Genomic DNA, 22,186 nt, shown 5'->3' on the forward strand with positions numbered 1-22,186 from the left:
TGATTTTTAGGCTGAGTTTCGTTCAGTTTATTTTAGCTATCAACATGGTACACCAGACACAAATAATTCTCTCTCACTTGTTAAAAAAAATAAATCTGGATGAGGCCAACTCTGTATCTATGCTTATAACTGTTTAGTAAGAGACTCTGGTAGCTTTTGACAATAAGAGTAGATAATTCATTCATTCATCCATTCATTCCCCTTTCAAAGTAATGAATGACTATATCCTTATAAACCATATGCTACTCTCTCATTGCTATTATTTACTTCAATTCGTTCCTGTTTTCTTACAGCATTTTAATTAGGAAAAGGATCACTCTCTGGGTGTGTGCAGCCCAGATAGGAACTGTCACTCACAAGAATCTCATTTTGTGCTCATTAAGAGCAAGTGCAACAGAAGGTGGATTCACAATTACTCAAAGACAAATGTCAGTTACCTTAGGGGTCTGAAAAATCAATAAAAAGGATATAAAGCAAGAAAAAAATATCTTCCAAATGTTTATATAGAGCATTACCTGGAGAACTCTACTCATCCACTGAAAACTGTCTTCTTCTGTGGAATCTGGCCTTTGCTCAGCAACAATAACTATCCTTTCATCGTGCAGCACGCTCACGGAAAACACTGCTATTCTATAGGAGGAGAGAAGAGTATTTAGTGCCAGAACAGAGGGAAAAACCTGTCTTCTGCATTCATCTTCTACAACTGTGATTTCTTTATTTATTAGTTACACTCCTGGTTTGTCAATTACTAATATATTTATGAGTAAAAAGCTACAGGAACAGTTTTGGATAAGTTCTGGAGTCGAAACAGCAGGCTTGTTCTACAGTCATGTATATACAAGCATAATATCAGAGCAGGATTGAGAAGTGAACATTCTTGGAATAAGAAAAACGCTACATTTGGGCCACACCAAGGTTGTTGCTAAGATGTTATATAACAGCCAGCATAAGCACCTTCCTTGAGCCCATCTTAGAAGACAGTAATTGCAGCATCGTTTTGTGAGAGGTCTGACATGTGCGGGAGTGTCAGCACATGCTACTGCATGAGGCTCTTCAGAAGTTTTAGATGTCTCCTGCTCAGTTTCAGCACAGGAGGGAAGTCACAAAGAACCACTTTCACATTCAAAAACTTCAGTGTAAGGCATATTGGAAATATTCAGTTCACACAGAAAGGCTCCTGTTGAGCCAACACCCTTGGAATTAACCAGCTGCTCAACTGGAAATTTCAGTAATCACAGTTTCAAGATCTTGGTATCCAAATTCTGCCTCAGCATTGCCTTGGGCTTCCCTCAGCTGTCTCCTGGTTCAGGAAATATGAACAGAACTGGAGGGAAACTATAATGCAGATCAGGCACTGATTTCTGAAGCATCTGGATTATTTACACCTCATCTAAGCAAAATGAAGATTTCTACATAATGTGAAAAAAGAAAGGATCAAACCTCCCCCTGTAGACAAATTTCATGGGTTCCACGGCCAGTGCTGTTGCTACAATGTCATCAGCATTATGCCTTCTTCCACTGACAACCATCAAACCATCCATTTTGCCAATAACAAAGACGAGTCCACCTGGTCCTATAAAGCCTAGAAGTCCAGTCCTTATAAAAGGATATTCAGTGATGGGGCCACCAGAACTGGTCATAGGAAACACCTGCAAAACAGAAACACGGGTCTTCAGTTCTACACACAGAAATCAGGCTGCAAAGTATTTCAGGTATTTTCTCTCAGATGGCTATTCTGAAACAAACTAAGTAGGTCACTGGTGATGCTCTTTATCCTTCACTGACCATAAAGGGAGCATCAGGAAACTCCTACACTTGTGTGTACCTGAGTTCCAGCAAATTCAATCCCACTCTGTTTACCATACACATTTTCTAACTGAAACTGTGAGTCATGTATGACCTTAAAAAAATAAACAAAATAACATAAATATACAAATCAACATCAACAGTATTAAATAAAAACCCAAGCTGAGCAGATTGCCAACCTGAGGTGCTGTGTATAGGTTAACTGAGAGCTTAACTCATGAACATTTCAGCAGAGGTTTTTTTCAGTACCTCATACCAATTTCCAGCACAGTGTAGAAACAGGCAGGCTAGAAGTGCTATAGAGCTATTTAAGATACAGCACATTTTTGACTCTTTCAGCTGACCACATTTTTATTTAAGGTCAATTAAGTGCTCAGAATAGTAGTGATAATGTCTTCTGTAGCACACCTGGAAGTGAAAATACAGCTTTATAGAGCACCTCTCTAAATGTCTGAACACCAGACATATGTGACTTCCACAGACAGATTCCTATGTTTTTTTTCTATCCTAATTAGCACAGTGTTAGCCTTTTGGCATGTGAGCTACTCTGAGCTGCATTTTGACACAACCACACTTCCTGGCAGTCATTTCTTTAAACTTAAATAGTCTAAAGGCAAAAAGACAATGGCAAGTAGAAGACCATGACTATATAGTGTTCTTGAAGGCTCATATAAAAGAAAGTCAAATTCTGCTGCCAGATGCCCATGGGTGACTCTTATTGAACAGATTTAATGCTTATACTCCTTGGCCATAATTCATTTCAGGAACACAAAACTCTTTGACACTCTAATACCTGCAACATGAATTATGCAGTAAAACAGAATTGCGATCCACTTGGAGAGGACACTTAAGAACATGCTTAACTTTTAAATAGAGTGGTCCTGCTCACTAATGGCAGTTTATTGCTTAGCATTAAGAATAAGTCTAAATCAGTCTAATATGCTGGTTAACTGCTGACAGTTATGAATTATGAATGGTATCCCAATTACAGCAAGTACAACAAAATGAACTTAAGCACCTTTCTACCCCGGAGGTATGTAAAATCCAGAATTATCCACTCACACTGGGTATTGCCAATTGTACTTGCAGCATAAAAATCAGCTATCAACAAATTTCAGATCACAATAGCATAGTAGGATTCCTGACTTCAACAGTAGGATGTAGAATCATACCCACTTGTCTCTATTCATTAGATAATGTGCAATGTTTACAACATTCAGTTCTGCATTTCGCAGGAGGTATTAGTCACATTAGTCTATTAAAAGTGGTAATAACAGAGAATTTTTAAGGAAAACCTAAATGTATTTGTGTTCATTTCAAGCCATAAATATTAAACGAGAAAAGAGTTGTAGCTTAAAAATCAATTTTTTTCACTTTTTCTCTCATTTGTTCAGCCTTTCACACTGTCTTCAGCAAATGCTAATAATAACAAGTGAGCAGGTACTAAAGAGCTATCAATACACTTGTGTTGATACACTGTGTGCACTGGAGTCAGAAAACAGATTCCACAAAGCCAACAGGCTTTCACCTAAGGCAATTCAAACAAAAGCAGATGGGAACTAATCAGAAAAAGGTTTCTCTGCTCTTTAGACACTTCTCTTGAAGACTACATCTCTCAGGATTCTTTATAAATACAATCCTTAATGCTGGAAGTGCTGGTAAAGTGTTGGAAATCTGCTTTCTAGAGATACCAAGCAGCTTTCTACTGTTTGCAATTAGCAATTCTGCACATAGACTTGTACAATATTACCTTTTGAACTTGGTCTTTCTTACTCCTTTCTTTTTGATTTTTTTCAGCTCCTGGTATCTTATTTGAATCTTGAAGTAAAAGCTCTTCAGAGCCAAAGGTAAACTCATGTAAAGATCTACTATTGCACTCAATGAAATGGTTTCAGTGCAGGTTATCTGGCTAGACTATAGGTCCCCAAGCCACAAGCATTGATTAATATTTCTATTCTTATACTGCTAATATCAATACTTGTCAATGTCAATGTCAAATGTAACCTTGAAACAGAAAAAGTTCAAAAGGAAGGATTTTATATAGCATTTTTTGTCAACTTACCTCCAAAAGTATTTTTGGTCATACCCGAGAGCCCATAATATGATGTACCCGTTGCAATAGCACATACACAAAGTTCTCCTATTTCATCTGTTTTACAGAGCTGGAGGAATTCCATCTGGCTTCACTGAACACATTATAGCTAGAGGGAGAAGCAAGGAATTAAAAAAATATTATAAAATGAACCACAGAATAACATAAATGCTGTGGGAAAGACATCATGGTAGAGATGTCATAAACAAATTAATTACATGTAAACTAATGCCTAACATCAGTTTCTTAAATATTATGGTGTTCATCATTATCAAGTGGTTTTCTATTATAAATAATATTTATATGAAGAATGCAAGGATCTTTATGTAAACTCAGTCTTTATACTGATAACAATATCTATTTGCCTGGCTCTCCGAAACTGCAGTTGATCTGTAATATTGCTGTGAAATGTGACTGTGTTCCCAGCTTTGCATACTGAAAACCAGGTTTGCCTCAGTCAGAGCAAAATGAAATATCCTAATGGAGCCCTTGATAATTACTATACAGCCAGGAGGCAGGCAACCAGGAAATCCACCTCTCAGAAAGTAGCAAGTAACACCATATGACAGATCAAGATATGCCAGCAGACTAATCTGGTTGTTTTACTGAGAATCTATCAGAGCTCAGACTCCCTCTGTCTGGTCTTACAGGCCTGCAGAGAGCAGGAGCTAAACAGGAGGGATTAGAAAGCACTGGTCTGAGAAAGAAGCACTATTTTATGTCAACCATTTTAGTAAGAATCAGGAAATGCTGCTTTAGTTATAGTCTCTGGAGTTGGAGTAGAGATTGGTAGATTTTGTAGTTGCAAAGAGGATATGATGATCAAAGGAAAGCAGAAAGGAATCAACACATCTTTAAGTACAAGTGTACAGAATCTTGAATGACCTTTCACTCAAAGGATAAACAACAGCACTTGCATTAAATTTATCAGAACATAATATGAAATGCAAGATGGCACATCCATTATAATATTTTGTATGATAACTATTAAACAACAATCAATTGTATCTTCCTTTAAGTGTTTAACTGAAATTTTGTAAGAGGCATCATTATGTTTTATTGTTTTGATCCATAACAAGAATTGTCTTATGAAAAATTACAGTATTAGGCCTTTTTAGTACCCATAGCATCTCATTTAAAATGTAGCTGTCTTATAGAAAGTGTTATCTTCCTCTTCAGAAGCACCGATTTCAGTTTGAATTTATCAACATGAACTTTTCAGTCATACCTCCTCTATCTAATAACTGGTTGATTGCACAAGACCTTTGGAAAAACATTCTGCAGGCTTTCAGATAGCAATTTTATTGATCCTTAGCATAGGCTATGAAATTTTTCCCTACTGAAACCTTTTGTCTGGGTTGGACTGGTATGGATATTTATAGCCACAGTATTTTAACTTTCTTATTTTCTCTACCAACACCTCACAGCTGAGGAACAGATGTTCTGATGTGGTGGCAGATTATTTAATACATGCTGCTGGTGCAAGCATGACAGACGCTGAGGTAAATGCAAACAAGAAATCTTGGGATTTCCAAACCACAAAGTTTTGTAAGGTAATGCTTTTAGGCTAAAATGTTTTCAAGGAGCCTTGTAGTCCCAAAGGTTGTAGTCTGGCAAAAAAGTATGCTCACCTGCAACTTTCTACTGCCAATTACTTAAATTGATGGATCATAATAAGTTTCAAAGGAAGTTTCTCACCTCCTGGCATCACTAAGCCAACATCCTGGACAGTCAGGACAGACAGCTTTTCTTCAGAGTCCACTCGAATCACTCCGTAAGTGAGACATGCATGGACAGAACTCCTCTTCCCGGCGGCTGGTTGCTGTCATCTGTTGGCCTACAAACATGGGTTAGAGCATCAGTGGCACATCAGGCAGGTGTAAACATTTACTTCTGCTTAATGGGCTACTATTGCAAATACTCCTCTGTTTCAAGAGTTTAAAATTTCTCCTTTCCCTTCCCCTATTAGGCCCGATAAAATCCTGTTTTTCAGTCATTTCTGAGTAATTGCATCTTTTATCTCTCTCATTCAGTACCCACCCACATATATGAGGCTGCTGAGATGCAAGTAACCCCCAACATTTACCTAAAACAGCCGGTATTTAATTTTCAGAAAAATGTATAACAATTGCCTTACCACCCAAGAAAATAGCTTTTTGCCTAATTTTTAAAACACTGAAAGATGGTGCAGACGATGTGGAAGGAAACTGCACTACAAATATTTGGAACTGATCAGTAAATAACTTGATAAATTCTGTATGTTATCTATTTTGAGGCAACTGGCATAGGTTTACTGTCATGTATCTGTGGAAGACACAAGGACTTTACCATCTTCATTTTAGTTCATATAATTGAATTCTTCCTATTCTAATTTACCACATGAAAATGAAAACAAATTACACTTCATCAGTCATGGTCAAAATGTTGTGGATGCAGCCTCTTGGTAACGCCTCAGTTTGCTCAGATTCATTGCCTACATGTCTGCAAAATTCCACAGCATCAGCACAAGATGCCTGTCAGCTTGTTTCAGTGTAAAGCCACCTGCTGCACCAGTGGATGCAATTACACCTGTGGAGAGTGTGGCTTGAGTAAATGAGTGTTGACATATGCAAGTTACCAAGTCAGGGGAATGTGTCAGAGCTTCTCATGTCTGGAAGGACTCTCGCACTGTCCTGCATTTTAAAATGCAAAACTGGAAGGTGACGTGGTTCTGAGTTCAGATTATGCATCCATGAAGAGCAGACTCCAGCTCTTTTCAGGGCAGATAAAACAGCCAATATTTAGGTCACAGTCGTGCATTTTTCCCAAATGCTCCATTACAACACAACTATTTTTTAACAGATAATGTCCTTTGATGTGACATTTCTCCTCTACTGTGCTTGAAATACTAGATGGGCCTCAGCCAGTCCTGCTCATGTAAGCCTTGTCCTTATGGGCCTCTATAAATTTCAATTAATAGGTTTTATGAGCCATATTTCTCAAGTGACATTGTCAACAAAGAAGGATGTGAGCACACTTGAAAATGCATTAGAGCATAACAAATGGCACTAGTAAACAAGCACCTGTGATAAATAACACTCCCATCATGTAAAAAGAACTTTCAGTGACATTATTGATCAACCTTCTCTCATCCCTGCTCCCCAAAACACACATTTTGTGCTCCTGAGAAGAAAGGTCTCCTGCAGGCTTCTCACAGACTTCCAGAAGTAGAGGCCATCTGGACTTTCATCACATCCATTTCCTTGCACTACTTATCACACAAAGCATTTTGAGAGAGGCTCCCTACTACCACTTATGGATATCTATTTGACCACGGCTTTTTGCCAGCCATTTAAAAGGGGAAAAACTCTGTCCTTAAACACTCCCTTTTGCATTCCCTTAAGCAAGTGGGTTCAGACTAATAAACCAAAGGGGAATAGCATGAATTATTTGCATGACACATCCCTTTGAATATTAGGCTTTGTGATTCAGCTGAGGCTGATACTTCTAGTCTCTTACTGTCATTTGGTAAACTATTTCAACTGAGAACTGGTTTTGTTACTCTTCCTCGTAGGAAGTTCAGTAAAAGTACACCATAGATTTTGAAAGAGTCAGAGCATTAACAGGGAGCTCTCTGCATCTCTGCTCTGCAGGGAGTCATTTTAATGCATACTTCAGCAGTAACTCTTTGGAACTTGTATGATAATGACTTTACTGTCAGTGGAGATGGCTTGAACAAAATGAAAAATAATACATCTCCCAAGTTCATCTAGCATTATCCTACCATTAAACGGGGTTCAAATAAAAGGAGACATGTTCAGTAACATTCACTGCAGTAAAAACTGCTCTGTAATTACACAGCAATGCACTGAAGATAAAAATGCCTATTTTTTTATTTTGAATTATCTACAATACTATGTGCTAATAATTTTTTTTTTTTGTAAGGTCTCAATGCTAGTTAATTTGAAAATAAATTTCTAGTGCTTCAGGGAGCTACAGGCACAGAGCTTATGTCTAGAAAGGGCCCATCAGCCATGCCATTAGAAAGTTCTCCCACTTCATAACCTGTGATTTGGGCCAAATTTTCCAGGGTTGGCCCAGGAAATTAAAAACCTGCTCAGTGCTCAGCGCAAGCAACATCTGCTGCCCATTCACTTCCTCCCTGAACTTACAGGCAAGAGTTCATTCCAAAGTGGCCTGCACAGCCAATGGCAGGGAAACCCATCTAAGGGAAAGACACTTGGTACTTTTTGTATAAAGCTGAGAACAGGTTGGTGGAGTTCAATGAAGAGCCTCTGACATCCTGTAGTTCACAGAAAGACAACTAACCTGGACAGAGTAAGTCCTTGATGGGCTGCTTTGAGATGTTCTAAACTAATAATGAGGTGGCTGAAAATCAACCACACTCTTGGCCTCATGTCCTTCTTCCTGTAAATGTTCTGTTGGAAAGCTAATTGAAAATCTAGTTAAATTTCACTTGGACGGTGTATTTAGGAAATTGTGGCAGGAAGTATTTTACTTAATGCTATTTTAGTGCTTTACATGTTTATACTGCATGTTCTAACATGTGAAACAATTATAATTGGCTGCAGAAACATGAACTTAAAAACAAAGTGCTTATTGTTCAATGTACAATTTTAGGAAAACTCTGCCAAAACAGACGATACTTACACCATTTACTGTGTGCTACAGCATTCCTGACAGGATACTACTGCTAGAGGAAAGTCTTATGTGAGGCTGAGGGTGCTGGGGGGCTCAGCCTGAAGAAAAGGAGGCCCAAAAGGTACCTTATCATCACTCCCTACCACTCCCTGATAGGAGGCTGTAGCCAGGTGGGGCTTTTCTCCCCAGTAACAAGTGACAGAATAAGAGGAAATAGCCTCAAGTTTGCCAGGGGAGGTTTAGATTGGATATTAGGAAAAACTTCTTCACCCAAAGGGTCATGAAGCATTGGAACAGGCTGCCCAGTGAAGAGGCTGAGATGCCATCCTTGGGTATTTAAAAGATGTGTGGAAGTGGCACTCGGGGACAGAGTTTAGTGAAGGCTTTGCAGTGCTGGGTTAATGGCTGGATTCAATGATCTTAAAGGTCATTTCCAACCTGAACAACACGGTGATTGTATATACATACTATTTAACAGTTTTAGTAGCATTTAGCAGTTTTAGTGGAATTTATCTATTTAATTTCTAATCACAAATCCCTCAGACTCAAAGAGCATTTCCAGATGATTACTCAGAGTCCGTGAACAGTTAAAAAGTGCCTGTCAGCCAAAAACAACCTGCAGAATGTCATAATTCTCTCTAAACAGAGTACTTAAGAATATGATTTTTCTCAATGGCAATTCCACTTAATTCTCTCATTTAATTAATTTTATGCTTACAGTGGCATTTTTACATTTTTATTTACAGAATTTGCCTTTGCATTTCAACTTACTTTATTTAAAATTAGATAAAATTACAGCAATGGGAGCCATAAAGCATTCTGAAGTTAAACCATTACTCTAAAACTTCTTCTTGTATGTCTTCCTTGGACATAAACAAATTGAAAACTATACATATCATATACAAGTTAAATACACAGATTAATATTTAGATTTTTTTTTTTCAAATTACCACGTATATACATTCAGTGGGGCTATTTTCACTGGTGTAACATGTACCTTCGAATAGCCACAGTGAGAGCTTCTGGTGAACTAGCACAGGGACAAATGACCTCCTGCCTTAGACCTTTACTTTGGAAGACATTGAGAAATGCATCACAGGAAGAAATGGACCCTGGGGTAAAGAAAAAAAAAACAAAAACAATCAGAGAAGAAAAATAATTTGATTTCTGAAGTGATGCAATTCAAACTGCAAATTTACTGTTTAATATATCGGCTTTTCAGGAAAAATCATTTTAAAAGAATCCATGTCCACTGGGAAATACATCATAGCTGCTACAACTATAGATACATATACATATACATATATATATATATACACACACACACATATATATATATACATACATATATATCTATGATGTTGTGTATATGCATACAGGGAATAAAGACTAATTTTTGAACATGAAATCTTTATGAAATCTTTTCGTTATGCTTACATAGAAAAGCCATTACTGCTAGATTTACAGTATCAATTTCATTGCAGTGTTCTTTTTAAGGATATGGGAAATTAAGACTTTAATTCAGAAATTCCGAACAAACTACTACAAACAAGCAGAACACCTGTACACTGATATCATAAATAACACAGAGAAACAGCTCATGCTGTTAATTGTCATGAAGTGATTCAGATATATTTCTCTAGAGTAGCATAAGTATTCTCCTAAAATGCTCAGTTACTTCTGCATCTGAGAACCATCATTCAGAGGAAATATATTTTCTATAGCTTAAGGTCTTCATTGCTTCAACTTTTATATATTCAGTCTATATACTCGACCGCGATGTTAAACAAAACTGGATTTACTGCAACTAACATTATATGGAATATCAAGTTTGTTTCAGGTTGAGCTAAAGAAAAGTATCCTTTGAAAAAAATCCCAAACTGATTACTGTTTCCATACATGTCACATTTTGTAGTAGACAAATTGCATATTTTGCAAATATGATGGCTGAAGACTGAAGCTTTAAATGCAAGAGAGCAACCCCTTTCTGCTCTCTCCTGTAGTGGAGCAGCAGAGCTTACATGGGTTTGCACCATCAGCCACTATCAGCATCCGCAGCGAGGAGAGGTTGATGTCCCTCTGGTCTCGGTGTGCCACCAACGCCCAGTGCATGTCTCTGGACTTCACACAGGCAACTTTTGCTGCAACAACAATAAGAAAATTACTAACACACCATATAAAAGCTAGACAGCTGTGTTATCAATTTGCACTTTTGATTTTGACTATCAAACTTTTGTATATTCTTGTTCGTTACCTTTGTATTGACAGACTTTTTGTATCCATGACAGTGGATTCACTTTCATTAAGGAGTATGGAATACTTATGACATGCATCATGTTCATGACACTCTGAAATCAAAAAGATAAAAGGGTTTTATACAAAAATGGTGGCAACTACTTATGCTGTGTTATGAGCAGGGGCATCTATGCAAATCACTCTGTGTTTATTTTATTGTCTGTCAGTGCTGGTGTTCATCTTTTCCTATCTAGCTACCTACATTAAGATGAAACAGACACCCATTTTCCAATACTTTAATTAAGGATTTAGACTAATCAGATTATAACTTTTATGCAATACTGAAAAACATTTTATTTCTATTCATACTCAAAGAGGTTCATTATAAATAGGAAAAATTTGAAAAAACAATTGGGTGAAGAATGTTTGCTATGTAGGTTAATATTATCCCTAAGCTTGAAAAACTGCCATATATATGAACACTGTACTAAAAAGGACAAAAGCATCAAGATATCTGTCTTGGAAATCTATGGAAATCCATCTCTGGAAAGACTAAAAGCTACCAATGGTAATGGGGCACAAATTATTTAAAAGACAAGAGACAAAGAAATTGAAATCCTAGACTAAGCAGAAATCAATTTATTTTAACAGAAAACAAATGAAGGAGGTTTTAGTCCCTCTCCAGGTGAGCTAATTCCAGTATTTTCAACAAGGTCATGAAAAGTTCCAGGAAGTCTAGAAAAAGCAGCTGAGTGAAACCAATGACAAATCCAAAACTGATCTCTCAGTCTTAGCCATCAATTCCATCAGCAATTTCTCAGTGTTAAACAAACAGCCTGTAAATGAGCTGCTGCTTTACTTCTGTTACCATTTAGAAATATCTCACGAGGGCAACGCGTCTCCCCTCATAGCAGCTCAGGTTAAATACAGTATTTATTTTGGAAAGCCCAGGTTTAAGAAAGGTTAAGTGTCCCAGTGGATTAGTCATCTAAACACTTGGAGAACTGCAAAAGATAGTTCTCCTTTCAGTCTGGCAGAAGCATAGGTACAAGAAAACAGACAAATACTGAAAAAAAATGAAGTTCAGAACAAGATTAATAGCAAAGGAAGGCACAGAAAATCTCTATTAGACACTTGCTATCAACCAGTGACAAAGATGTTTTTCTAATATGAGATACTTATGGGTGTTAAGCCTAATTGTTTCTGCTTCAGAAATGTTATTACTGCACTTTGATAGTAAGAACAGTAGGACACTGCATGGGAAAAACAGATCACTGGGAGTCCTAAGGACCCACAAAATCATGGGACCCCCAAACAATGACCCTTCAAGACTTGACATCTGTTTTTAAAATGATCAGTGAATCATTAACATTTTGTCAGTCCCTGATTGCAACAGCACCTTAAGAAGAAATCCTCAAAAATATGTCAGTTGTCTCCCATGTCAACTGAGGAAGACATTCTAACACCAAGTACAAAATTAATGCAATTTAAAGTATTGGGAATACTTAATGTTACCAAAAACATCTGTTGGTGGGAGTTTAGACCGGGAAGCTAGTCAGGGGCAATAGAACTATGCCATTGGATTATATCCCTGCAGAGGCAAGTACTAATTTGATTAGTTTCTGCTATAAAGTTTGATCTTAAAATCACATATTGGTGAGATAACATGATAAGAATGGGATCACAGTACGTGACATGATACGTAAAAATACACTGACATCTTTACCATGCTCATTATGGGTAAGTGCACTAGGAGAAGATCATGGATTTAAATGACATTTATTTTGCTTTCAAAGCAGAAAAAATTGCATTAGAAGAAACCGTAGGACATCCCAGTTTGTGACAGCACTAAGCATATTAGGTTAGTTTATTTTATTTTCAAATACTCAGAGAGAATAAAAAAACATACTTACTGTAAGAATTCCATGCCATAAACCAACATCCTTCTTGAAATCTAGTACATTCACAATTGTTTCAGCTGTCCAACAAAAACAAAGCAGAATTCATTTTTTAGAACATGGCATTGACCCAAGGCAAACCCACTCAAAGGAAGGAAGCTTCAGTATAACATGACTGATGACCTCAAAGGTTAGCTTTCAAAGTAAATCTCCACTGCAGAATTTATATTGGTTAAGACATTATTTGTACCTCTCCTATAGATACTTTAAACATGAACATATTTCCTGAAACAGATGAAAAAAAAGTCATGTTTTTAAATCTAGAAGCCTTTGGCACCAAAGCGTGGAAAACAACGTAGGAGATTGATAAGAAATAAATTACAATCCCCACTTGATTTTAAGGATGATACAAGGGGAGTGCACTCCGTACCTTCTGTGTATCCACATGCCTGGGTCAGAGCTTGGCAGTGTGTCAGCAGTGCAATCCTCGTCACAGTTACCCCAAGCACACTTCCATCTTTACATGTTTTGTACTAAAAGGAAATAAGCAGGGAAAGTCAATGTGAAATAAGTGCCCTATTTCTACTATTTAATAGCTATGTTTAAAGTGTTTCCTCTGCAGGTGAATGATGGACACATCTAATGACTCTATTTTAAGAAGACAGCAGTACTGGGGAGTTTTGGAGGCATTTCTTTGTTAAAAGCCAATTTTTTTCAGATCGGCTTTCCCTTTTGACTGAAGATTCCCAGGTTTAGTATCTGAAATCCATGTGTTGTTTGAAAACAGGCATTATGGAAGCATAATTCTAACAATTCTGATAATGTCAGTGACTAATGGACTTGGCTAGATTTAGCAGAGAATAACCTAGTTCAGTCTCTTCAGTGTTTACATGTTAGACTTTATAGGCCAACCACTAAACCCCAGCTTCTCCTTCTGCATCTTATAAGGCATTTGATAAGAGCTGACTGCAGAATCCTTGCTAGGTGCTGTGATAATAATCTATATGTATACAGTCTGAATGACACAAGCTCTTTGATCAGAAGAATATGAGACTCATGAAAAAGCAGCAGAAAAGAGGTGGGAGGCCATTGGTGATTACTGGAATAATTTTTGGTTCCTTTATGTAAGTGTCTTAGAACTATCCGTGACAGATAATAAATTAAACATTTATATTTCTCCATGATGAAGATAATCAGCAAGATTGAGAATGAAGACATCTCTGCTTCTCTAGCCCACTGTCCTGACTGCACAAAGACAGGAAACACCTTCAGTCCATTTACTTGCACTTAGTCTCTTTGAAGAATCATTTAAATTCAATATTAACACCACTGAATGAGAAGCATGAGTCTATGCAGAAGGGAGAGAAAATGATGGGAAGAAAAAGGAGGAAAATTAAATTCAACAGCATTGCGAACTTTCCCTTCCTGATGCTGTTCTGTTGTAGGGAGTGTGACTCATAAAGCAGTAAGTGTCAGGCAAGCATTTGAACAAGAAATTCTTTCTCTTTCAAAGGGGCTGAAGGTTGCGATATGAGAACTGAAGCTTCACTGTAAACCTTGTCATTGATCCATCCCAAGCTAGTGGGCAAGCCTAAACTGAACAGAACCAAGATTACTCAAGGCAAATGTAATGTAACACTGCAGCAGCCACATAAAAACGTTAATGTTAGAAACATCCAAAATACAATTTAACATTCCATTGACTTTTCTGAAATCAGTATTGGTCGAATTTATTAGAAAACATTACTTATTAACAAGCTAAACCAGTATGTTCTTTGCTTCTGTGACTGCTGAATGAATAATGATGTTTACCTAATCCAGAAGTGCCATATGTAATGGTTTGAGGAGAAGATGCATCTTCATTAACTCACCTCAATGTAAGCTGTGTCATTGTTGGCATCCTTGATATGTGGGAACCAGTCACGAGGTGGCTTGGAGAGGTGCTTAGACTCTGTGACGAACCACAGCAGCTTTGGCCAGCCTGAGGTACAAACAAAAGCCAGCTTTTGTTGAGTTTCTGCTGGGTAAGACAAAGCAAAAGCCTTCCCTGCCGGAGTTTTATTCTTGAAAAGTCTGTGTCACCATTACCTAAACATTGTTTCCTTTGAACCTCAGTGTAGTATGGGAAAGAAGATTTTGTAGAACTGCTTTCTTAACACAGCTACTGAGGACTTCAGGCAGTCCCTAAGGGAATGGCTGAGCATTTTATGCTGTTATTGACCTGAGCAGTTTCATTAACACTCCCCTGTCAGAACTTACTGAACCTATACTTCACTAAAGGAGTGAATCATATGAATATCTCTCATCTACTACAGTCCTAAGTCTCTTGGTTTAATTTTTGTGGTCACAGATGGTCTCAGCAGCCTGGCTGAGCCAGCAGAGAACTGGATTGGGAGCACTGGTGCTGCTCTCCGTCCATGAGGCTGGCACTGCCATCCCTGCCAGCAGTGACACACCAGGACAGTGGTGTCCCAGCAGCCCAGCTGCTCCTGTGGCAAGGACTTCCCTCACCCACAGCCACTAAACAAGTGTAGCTTGTTGTAGTAAATGACCAGTTAAAGCCACGATAAAGGAGGGTTAGATTACCTTTAAACTGTGGTATCTCCCCTGTGGGGCTTTTCGGCAGTCCTTTATGGCATGCATCGCTGGTCAAGGCCACAGTAACTCCACAGCTTCCAAGCAAAAAGCCTATTTGTTGACTTCCTGCATCCTAAGAGATGACAAAATACACATAGTTGATTAGAAGTGATTACAGGCTGAAATAATTTTTGTCCTTCGGCACATTATCATGAGAAGAAAACAGTCTCTTTCCGTTAAATTGATTTCCTTTCAGGTGTCAATCAAAACTCATCTGAACATTGACAAAGGAATTCCACAAGCTAGATATCCTCTTGTATGTAGCAGCATAAATCATAAAGACAGTGGAAACCATCAGATGGCATCTGCTCTTGCATCTGCTCAAATATGACAAGTGGCTGGGAGGAATGCCTGATCTGACAGAGGGTTGTTCCATCCAGACAGATCCCTGGGGGAATGGCCACACAGGATCCTCATAAAGTTCACCAAAGGCAAATTCAAAGTCCTGCACCTGTGGAGGAACCCCTGTGCCAGAATGGTCTGGAGAGCAGCTTTTTGGTAAAGAACCTGGGGATCCTCGTGGAGAGTAAGCTGAGTGTGAACCAGCAATGTGCCCTGGCATGAGGGAGGCAATCCTTCCCATCAGCACCAGTTAGGCACATCTCCAGTGCTGGGATCAGTTCTGGGCTTCCAAGTAGAAGACACAGAGCTACTGGACAGAGTCAGCAAAGGGCCACTATGATAATGAAGGGACTGGAGCATCTCTCCTGTGAGGAAAGAGTGCGAGCTGGGACTGCTCAGCCTCAAGAAGAGAAGGCTTAGGGAGGGATCTAATAAATGTGTACAAACTCCTGAAGGGAGAGTGTGAAGAAGATGGAGACAGGTTCTTTCCTTACTTTGCCCAGCAGTGGGACCAGAGGCAATGGACACAAACCAGAACGGAGGAGGTTCCCTCTGACAATCAGGAAACAACTTTTCACTTATAGAGGTTGTAGAGTTTTCATACTTGGAGATATCCAAAAGCTACCATGGGTATAGTCCTGGGCATCCTGTTTGAGCAGAAAAGCTGGACTAGGTCACCTTCACACACCTCTGCCAATCTCAACCACACTGTGATTTTGTGACACTCCTAGGAAATAATACGGATTATAGATGCTTCCACCTGGAGAAAGCTTTTAACCATTCAGATGTTATGGTGGGTGTACAGTGGTGAGAGTTTCCCTATTTATGCTGATCTAACCTGATTTGTCAATAACCATTTCATTGAGTAGTTACAGGCGCATTTCAGGAGCACTACATACAGTCAAGTGCCCATTAGAGTAAGCTCATTACATTTTACTTTCATCAAGGGGATAGAAGCAGTGAGATTAAAAGTCATGTAATGATTTCCCAGTCTAGGCCATAGCAATTCTTCAGGAAATGCTCTGCTTCTACAGCATTACGTCTGCTTTATGTATAGTGTCTTGTCATTGCTCTTTTATGAACTTTACACCTATCTACAAGGCTCTTCAACAGAGCAAAGCCCTACATGTAAATGTACATTGAAATATTAACCTTTTCTTCACAGAATTATTCTACTGAAAACCACCTAAAGAGACTCAAAAGATCAAATTAAAATATCTTTCAAATAAACCATAGAGCACACTCAACCATGGAAACAACCAGAAATACAGAACAGTTGCTTTAGTCTATTGATTTATTCAAAGCAAAATTGTATGATGGAAAGAAAGTCCCAGAGCCTGAGTAATTCTTAATGCAATTTTTATGTAGTCAAATAAAACTATCTAAAATGGAGAAGCAATGAGAACAGAGCAAAAACTTTTGCATACCACCTCAAAATATGTATATGGCAGCAGTTATCAGAACTTTGATAGCTGAGCAAGCAATATGAGACAATTAACTGATCTGTCAAAGTCTACGCTATATAGCTCCTTCTATCCATAATTATTGTATTTGCTTTTGCTTATTATAGCCAGAATGTTTAAAAAACCAGGAAAAAATGAAAAAGTACTTTTTCATTGAGGTTTTTTAAACTTAAGCTTGTGTATCCTCTTTGCCCATATAAAACCAGACAATGAGAGTATTCTTTGAACAGCAGAGACTAATACTGGTGTCTCCATGAACAACACTGCGAGGAGTATGTCGTTGGCTCCACCACACCTGCACCAGTGAGGCTTCTAGGACTTAGTGGGCTTTGTCAAGCATTAATTACTGTCCTCACTGACCCTCTTTTAGCTGGTCCACATCTCTGTTGTCAAACCTATGGGACAAGCACTTAGCCAGACCTAATCCTGGTTCCACATGAGGATGAGACTGTCTCCACTCTTGGAGTCTGTTCAGAGTAAGGAAATGTGGGTGCCTGACCAGTGCAGGAGGGATGGCTCTCCTGAGGGTCCCTCAGAAGGAATGGCAGGAAGAGGAAGGCTGGAGTGCTCCTCAGAGAACACCGCTCCTTGGTCAAGACAGCTTCTGAGACCCGCTACTCTATCATCTATAAAGGAAGGTCATGAGTTCCTTAAAATATCAGATTCATACTACCATTGCTCAAATTTTCCCATTAAATTTAATCCAATAAATGCTAACTAATATATGTATGAATTTCTAACTACTAATTAAAAAAGGCATATAAATTTTTTACTTGAATGTATCAATGGCATTGATCTCAATTTTAAATTACAGTGTTGTTGTAACTGTATATCCTTTAAAAGACTGCTACAAACTGTTTCACCACTATAACAAGAAAATACTGATTCTCAAGCAATGAAATTCCATTTAATGCAGAACTTTGTAAACAGAAATGGACAAAACAAATTCCATTAAGAAATCTAACATAAGGAAACCAGTAGAAAGTGTGGACCCTTGAGCATCAGCATACCATGGCCTTGGGGGATGCATCAGCTAAGAAATCACCTGTCAAATTCTTCTCACAGCAAAACAAAGCAACAGGAAAAAGAAACTTGTATTAACAGTATAGAGTTTTTTAGGTAACACAAGAAAGAATGACTATGCTTTCCCTCAGTGCCATATCAACTGTCCAAGAGGATGTCCACATAAATATTAATCATTCATTTCCAGCCATCCACACATATACATAGATTCCGTAATACAAGCTATGCACATGTTACAGTTTGTAATAGCAGACTGCTTTATATCAGAACAACCCACCTCAAAAAGCATTAAAATCTTCACCCCATTCTTTTCTGTACCGATATTCTTTCAGTTGTAAGGAAAACATGACTGAACAATCATGCGATGTAACACTGCCACAGGAGATTAGACAGAAGAATTTCACCAGGCATGGGCAATGTGTTTTACAGACTTTCAAATCCCACACCACACTTTGGTGGCCACACTAAATCCTGCCTTGCAAGACAAAGGTAAATCAAGATGCTTAAGCAGAGGTGCTGTGAAAGACACTGCTCTCAAGGGCCACAGGAGCTCCAGTTGAGGATTTTGCAGTATGAACTCAATGAAGCTGTCTGGAAGTCTCCTACTTGGTGTCCATCAATTCCACCTTCAGTCTCAGTCTCTCACACCTCATAACTAGTTATCCTCATCTTCTGCCTGCTTCTGGTGGCTCCATCCTGACCCAGAATCTAAAACTACTGCAGAGAACAGGGACATGAAGAAGGGGTCGACATCCCTTGCCCCATGTAGGTGCTTCTGTGATAACTGGTGCCCCACAGAACATGTTTCTAACTGCTCAAGTGATGTTGGGATACTGGACTGACAGCCAGGAGGCGGAAGATCTGACACCTTTATACATGCTGCAGACACACCACAATGTTGCTTACACACTCAACCATGTAAACATGACAGTCTTTGCTGCTCCTCATGTCTCAGCATGACAGGCCCAGGACAGCGAGGACCTTGGGCAAAATTTGTGTTTGAAAAATGAAGTTTGAGCTAAAAGAGCAGTCCTTTGTCTGAGGCTGTCAAAGCTTACATGTGGCCACAAAAAAAGGCTACTTTAAAGGGTATGATTGTTTCAGATTTCAAAGAAAAGCTATCAGCCTAACTTTTGAGTAATGTGATACGAATGGTTGCAATGGTGAAAACCACTTTGTAAGTAGCAAAGAGACACAACCAAATAATCTTCCACAAAGAAAAAAAATAAAATAAAAAGCCAAACAAAAAAAAAAACCCAAATAAATCCTCTTCCCCTCTCAAATTAAATCACTCTTCTACCTCTGAAGGGAATAGATTCTCAGGATACACTGATTTGTGAGAAGTGTTACTTGATATTTTGGTTATCTGCTACTTGGCAACCCCCCCACTTTATTTTCCTGAATGTTGTGGAGGTAGGAGAAACATCAGGGAGCTAGTGGAGACCAGGTGAAACAACTCAACACAGCCCAACTGCAGACAGGGAGAGACTTGCCAGAGACGCTCACTGGCAAATCCTCTACAATTCACAGTTTGAAATGACACGTAATGCAGGTGGAAGGCAAAACACAGAACTGAGGTACTGTAGCATGAGGTTTGAGACCAATTGCTGGCTTTGGAACTATCATTTTACATTCCTTGAAGGCACAGCACTTGCTGGGGTATGAAAAATGAGGTGTGCATAGCTTTAGACTATGTCTGCACACACCTAGAGAGATCAATCTTTCATATGAAGCAAGCCGGAAATCCTCTCTGCTGTAGGCAGCCATTCAAAGTTCTCAACAGACTTTTATTAAAGGTTCCCTAAAGGTTTTCACCAGTACCTGGAGGCAAATTGTCTTCTTCCTGCTGCAGAGTGATAATTCATTGTCAGGATAAAAAAAAATCCCACGTGTGGTTGCATTTCAGCATGCTGTTAATGTCATTTCTATAATGCTTTGTGAGAGTATCTGTGTGAAGGAAAACAATTATGATCTTGTCTCCGTGAGTGAGAGTGCATGTGCTTATCTAATAAGGAAGGAAGGAAGAGACAGCCTGTGCAAAGGTTGGCCTGATAAAGGTTACTTCTGTTCACTTGCAAATCCCAGACTGCTTTCAAAATGAGAACTATGTGGTGGAGCATCACAGACTGAACTAATCTTGTTTTCTGTTACAATGCTTATTTGATCTCCAGTGCCCTTACCCTAACAAAAATTTGCTGGTAAAGAACAAATAGGGCAATGATCAGATGTAAAGGCCAAGCATCACCAGTTCTGAGCCAAAACTGAAAAGGCATCGAGGAAATATTTTTTCAAAAACATAAAGACCTTAGTAAAAATAAACACAGTGCAGACACAATCTTCATAACTAGCTTTAAAATGAAGAAATTGACTGTCTCCTCAGACAACAGCTTTGCTATCTGCCTGCAATTTGCATGTGAAATCTGCAACTATGAGCACCTTAACCTCCAAAAATCTTAATAAAAGACAATTGTTTTTGGCAGTGGACACTGCATGAAATATGCAATTCTCTCCAGGAAATTAGCATTTCTTAAACTTGAAAATATGGTAAGGAAACACAGACTTTAAAGGATCCAAGATTCCCTGTGGCAAACTGAGCAAGGACTTCTTAGTGCTCCACTGTTCAAGTGTATGAAGAGAGACGGACAGGCACAGGGCTTGCAGGGCCCAGCAGTGTGCACCAGGGGCTCAGGTGGAGCTCAGGGAATTTACTTTCTTTGGAGGGACTGGAAGACTATGCCACTAAAAAGAATATATAAATCATTTTATAGATATTTTAAATCCAGGGGACAAAGAGATGCACTGTTAAAAGATGTTCAAAGGCATCCAGAGCACCAGTGTTTCTGGCACACCACAGCCCTAGAATGAGTCAGGCTGAGAGAAAGCAAAGCTCATTTTATCTTGAGCCCTGAAACACTAAGAAAGATGTTAAGGTATATTTCCTTTGGACTAGAGTTCTTCTTTCTATAAAAAAATATATGACTGGGACAATTTCACCATCTTGGAAGAGATTGATATACCTCCCTGGCTACTGTTAAAGCTTTAATAGCATTTCAGGATTTAATAAAAAGAACTCCTGAAGAACAGTTTTTACCCTGTATGAAGCATCCTTTAAAAAAAAAACCCTCAAGTGTCCTGGAGTGGGTATCTCCAGATTTCCTATGACAATACACAATTCTTCCAATCATACTGTGAGAGCCAGCATCTGGAAGAGTACAGAAATGTCTGCTGGAAGCACACATAGCATTAAATCTAATAGGCTAGGAAATAGCATTTTGAGTGAGAAATTAATTTTTACATGCTTTCATGTCACACACACCCTTCTACAAATTCTGCCTATGATAAGGAAGCCATGAAGATCTGTAAAGGATAGATTTCTTCCTATGTTCACAGCATGTGACTAAGCATAACTGTAAATGTGCTTGGAGGACAAAAATGTTATTTTTAGATTAAAAACTGATTAGCTCCCCTGACTGTATCAAAGCAGAATAATAATATTTTTCACGGCGCCAATCAAACGGAAAAAAACATTGACCTAAAAAATATAAAGAGAAAGAAACAAAACCTTATTTTGAAATCTTTTCATGAGGGACATAGTAAATCACTGTTCGAACTAGAACTCAACATGTTGAAACTCTCATCTCATCTACTTTGACAGCACATTCTATGACACAGTTTGTAATTCACATCATATCACACATACAATGAAAGTTTGTAATACTCCAGCTTCAGACAAGATTAACATAAGTGACAGTTGTGAAGGAAGAGATGCTGTATAGGACACATTATTTACTAATCTTTGGGAAACATGATCAAATTTGGTGGGACACTACTCTGAGAGAACAGAGCCTGCAAACCAAGGGATGAGGATTAGCTCTAACAATTTTGGGGAGTGTTGATGATAAAGGTAATGGTAATGCATGGAAAGGAGAAGAAAAAAATGCTGCTTGTTCTATTGATTCAATGACTGCAGAACCCCTGACTGATGCTTTTAGAATGAAGAGCTGGTTTGGGATTTTGGTTTTTAATTTTAGATCTGATGTCCCAAGTCT

General features: G+C 38.5%; 1 protein-coding gene across 1 annotated transcript in view; it reads right to left on the minus strand.

Moving 5' to 3' along the window:
• The window catches only part of DIP2C (disco interacting protein 2 homolog C), a 307,926-nt gene that overhangs the window by 64,996 nt on the left and 220,744 nt on the right, over positions 1-22,186 (minus strand). The window contains 13 exon segments of the mRNA XM_058831787.1: positions 516-630; positions 1,441-1,651; positions 3,872-3,971; positions 3,973-4,007; positions 5,597-5,683; positions 5,686-5,735; positions 9,537-9,651; positions 10,561-10,680; positions 10,794-10,887; positions 12,688-12,752; positions 13,103-13,205; positions 14,544-14,653; positions 15,259-15,382. Of these exon segments, the coding sequence (XP_058687770.1) occupies positions 516-630; positions 1,441-1,651; positions 3,872-3,971; positions 3,973-4,007; positions 5,597-5,683; positions 5,686-5,735; positions 9,537-9,651; positions 10,561-10,680; positions 10,794-10,887; positions 12,688-12,752; positions 13,103-13,205; positions 14,544-14,653; positions 15,259-15,382 (1,329 nt within the window).

Source organism: Poecile atricapillus, chromosome 2, assembly GCF_030490865.1.
Source record: "Poecile atricapillus isolate bPoeAtr1 chromosome 2, bPoeAtr1.hap1, whole genome shotgun sequence".
Classification (NCBI taxonomy): Eukaryota; Metazoa; Chordata; class Aves; order Passeriformes; family Paridae; genus Poecile; species Poecile atricapillus.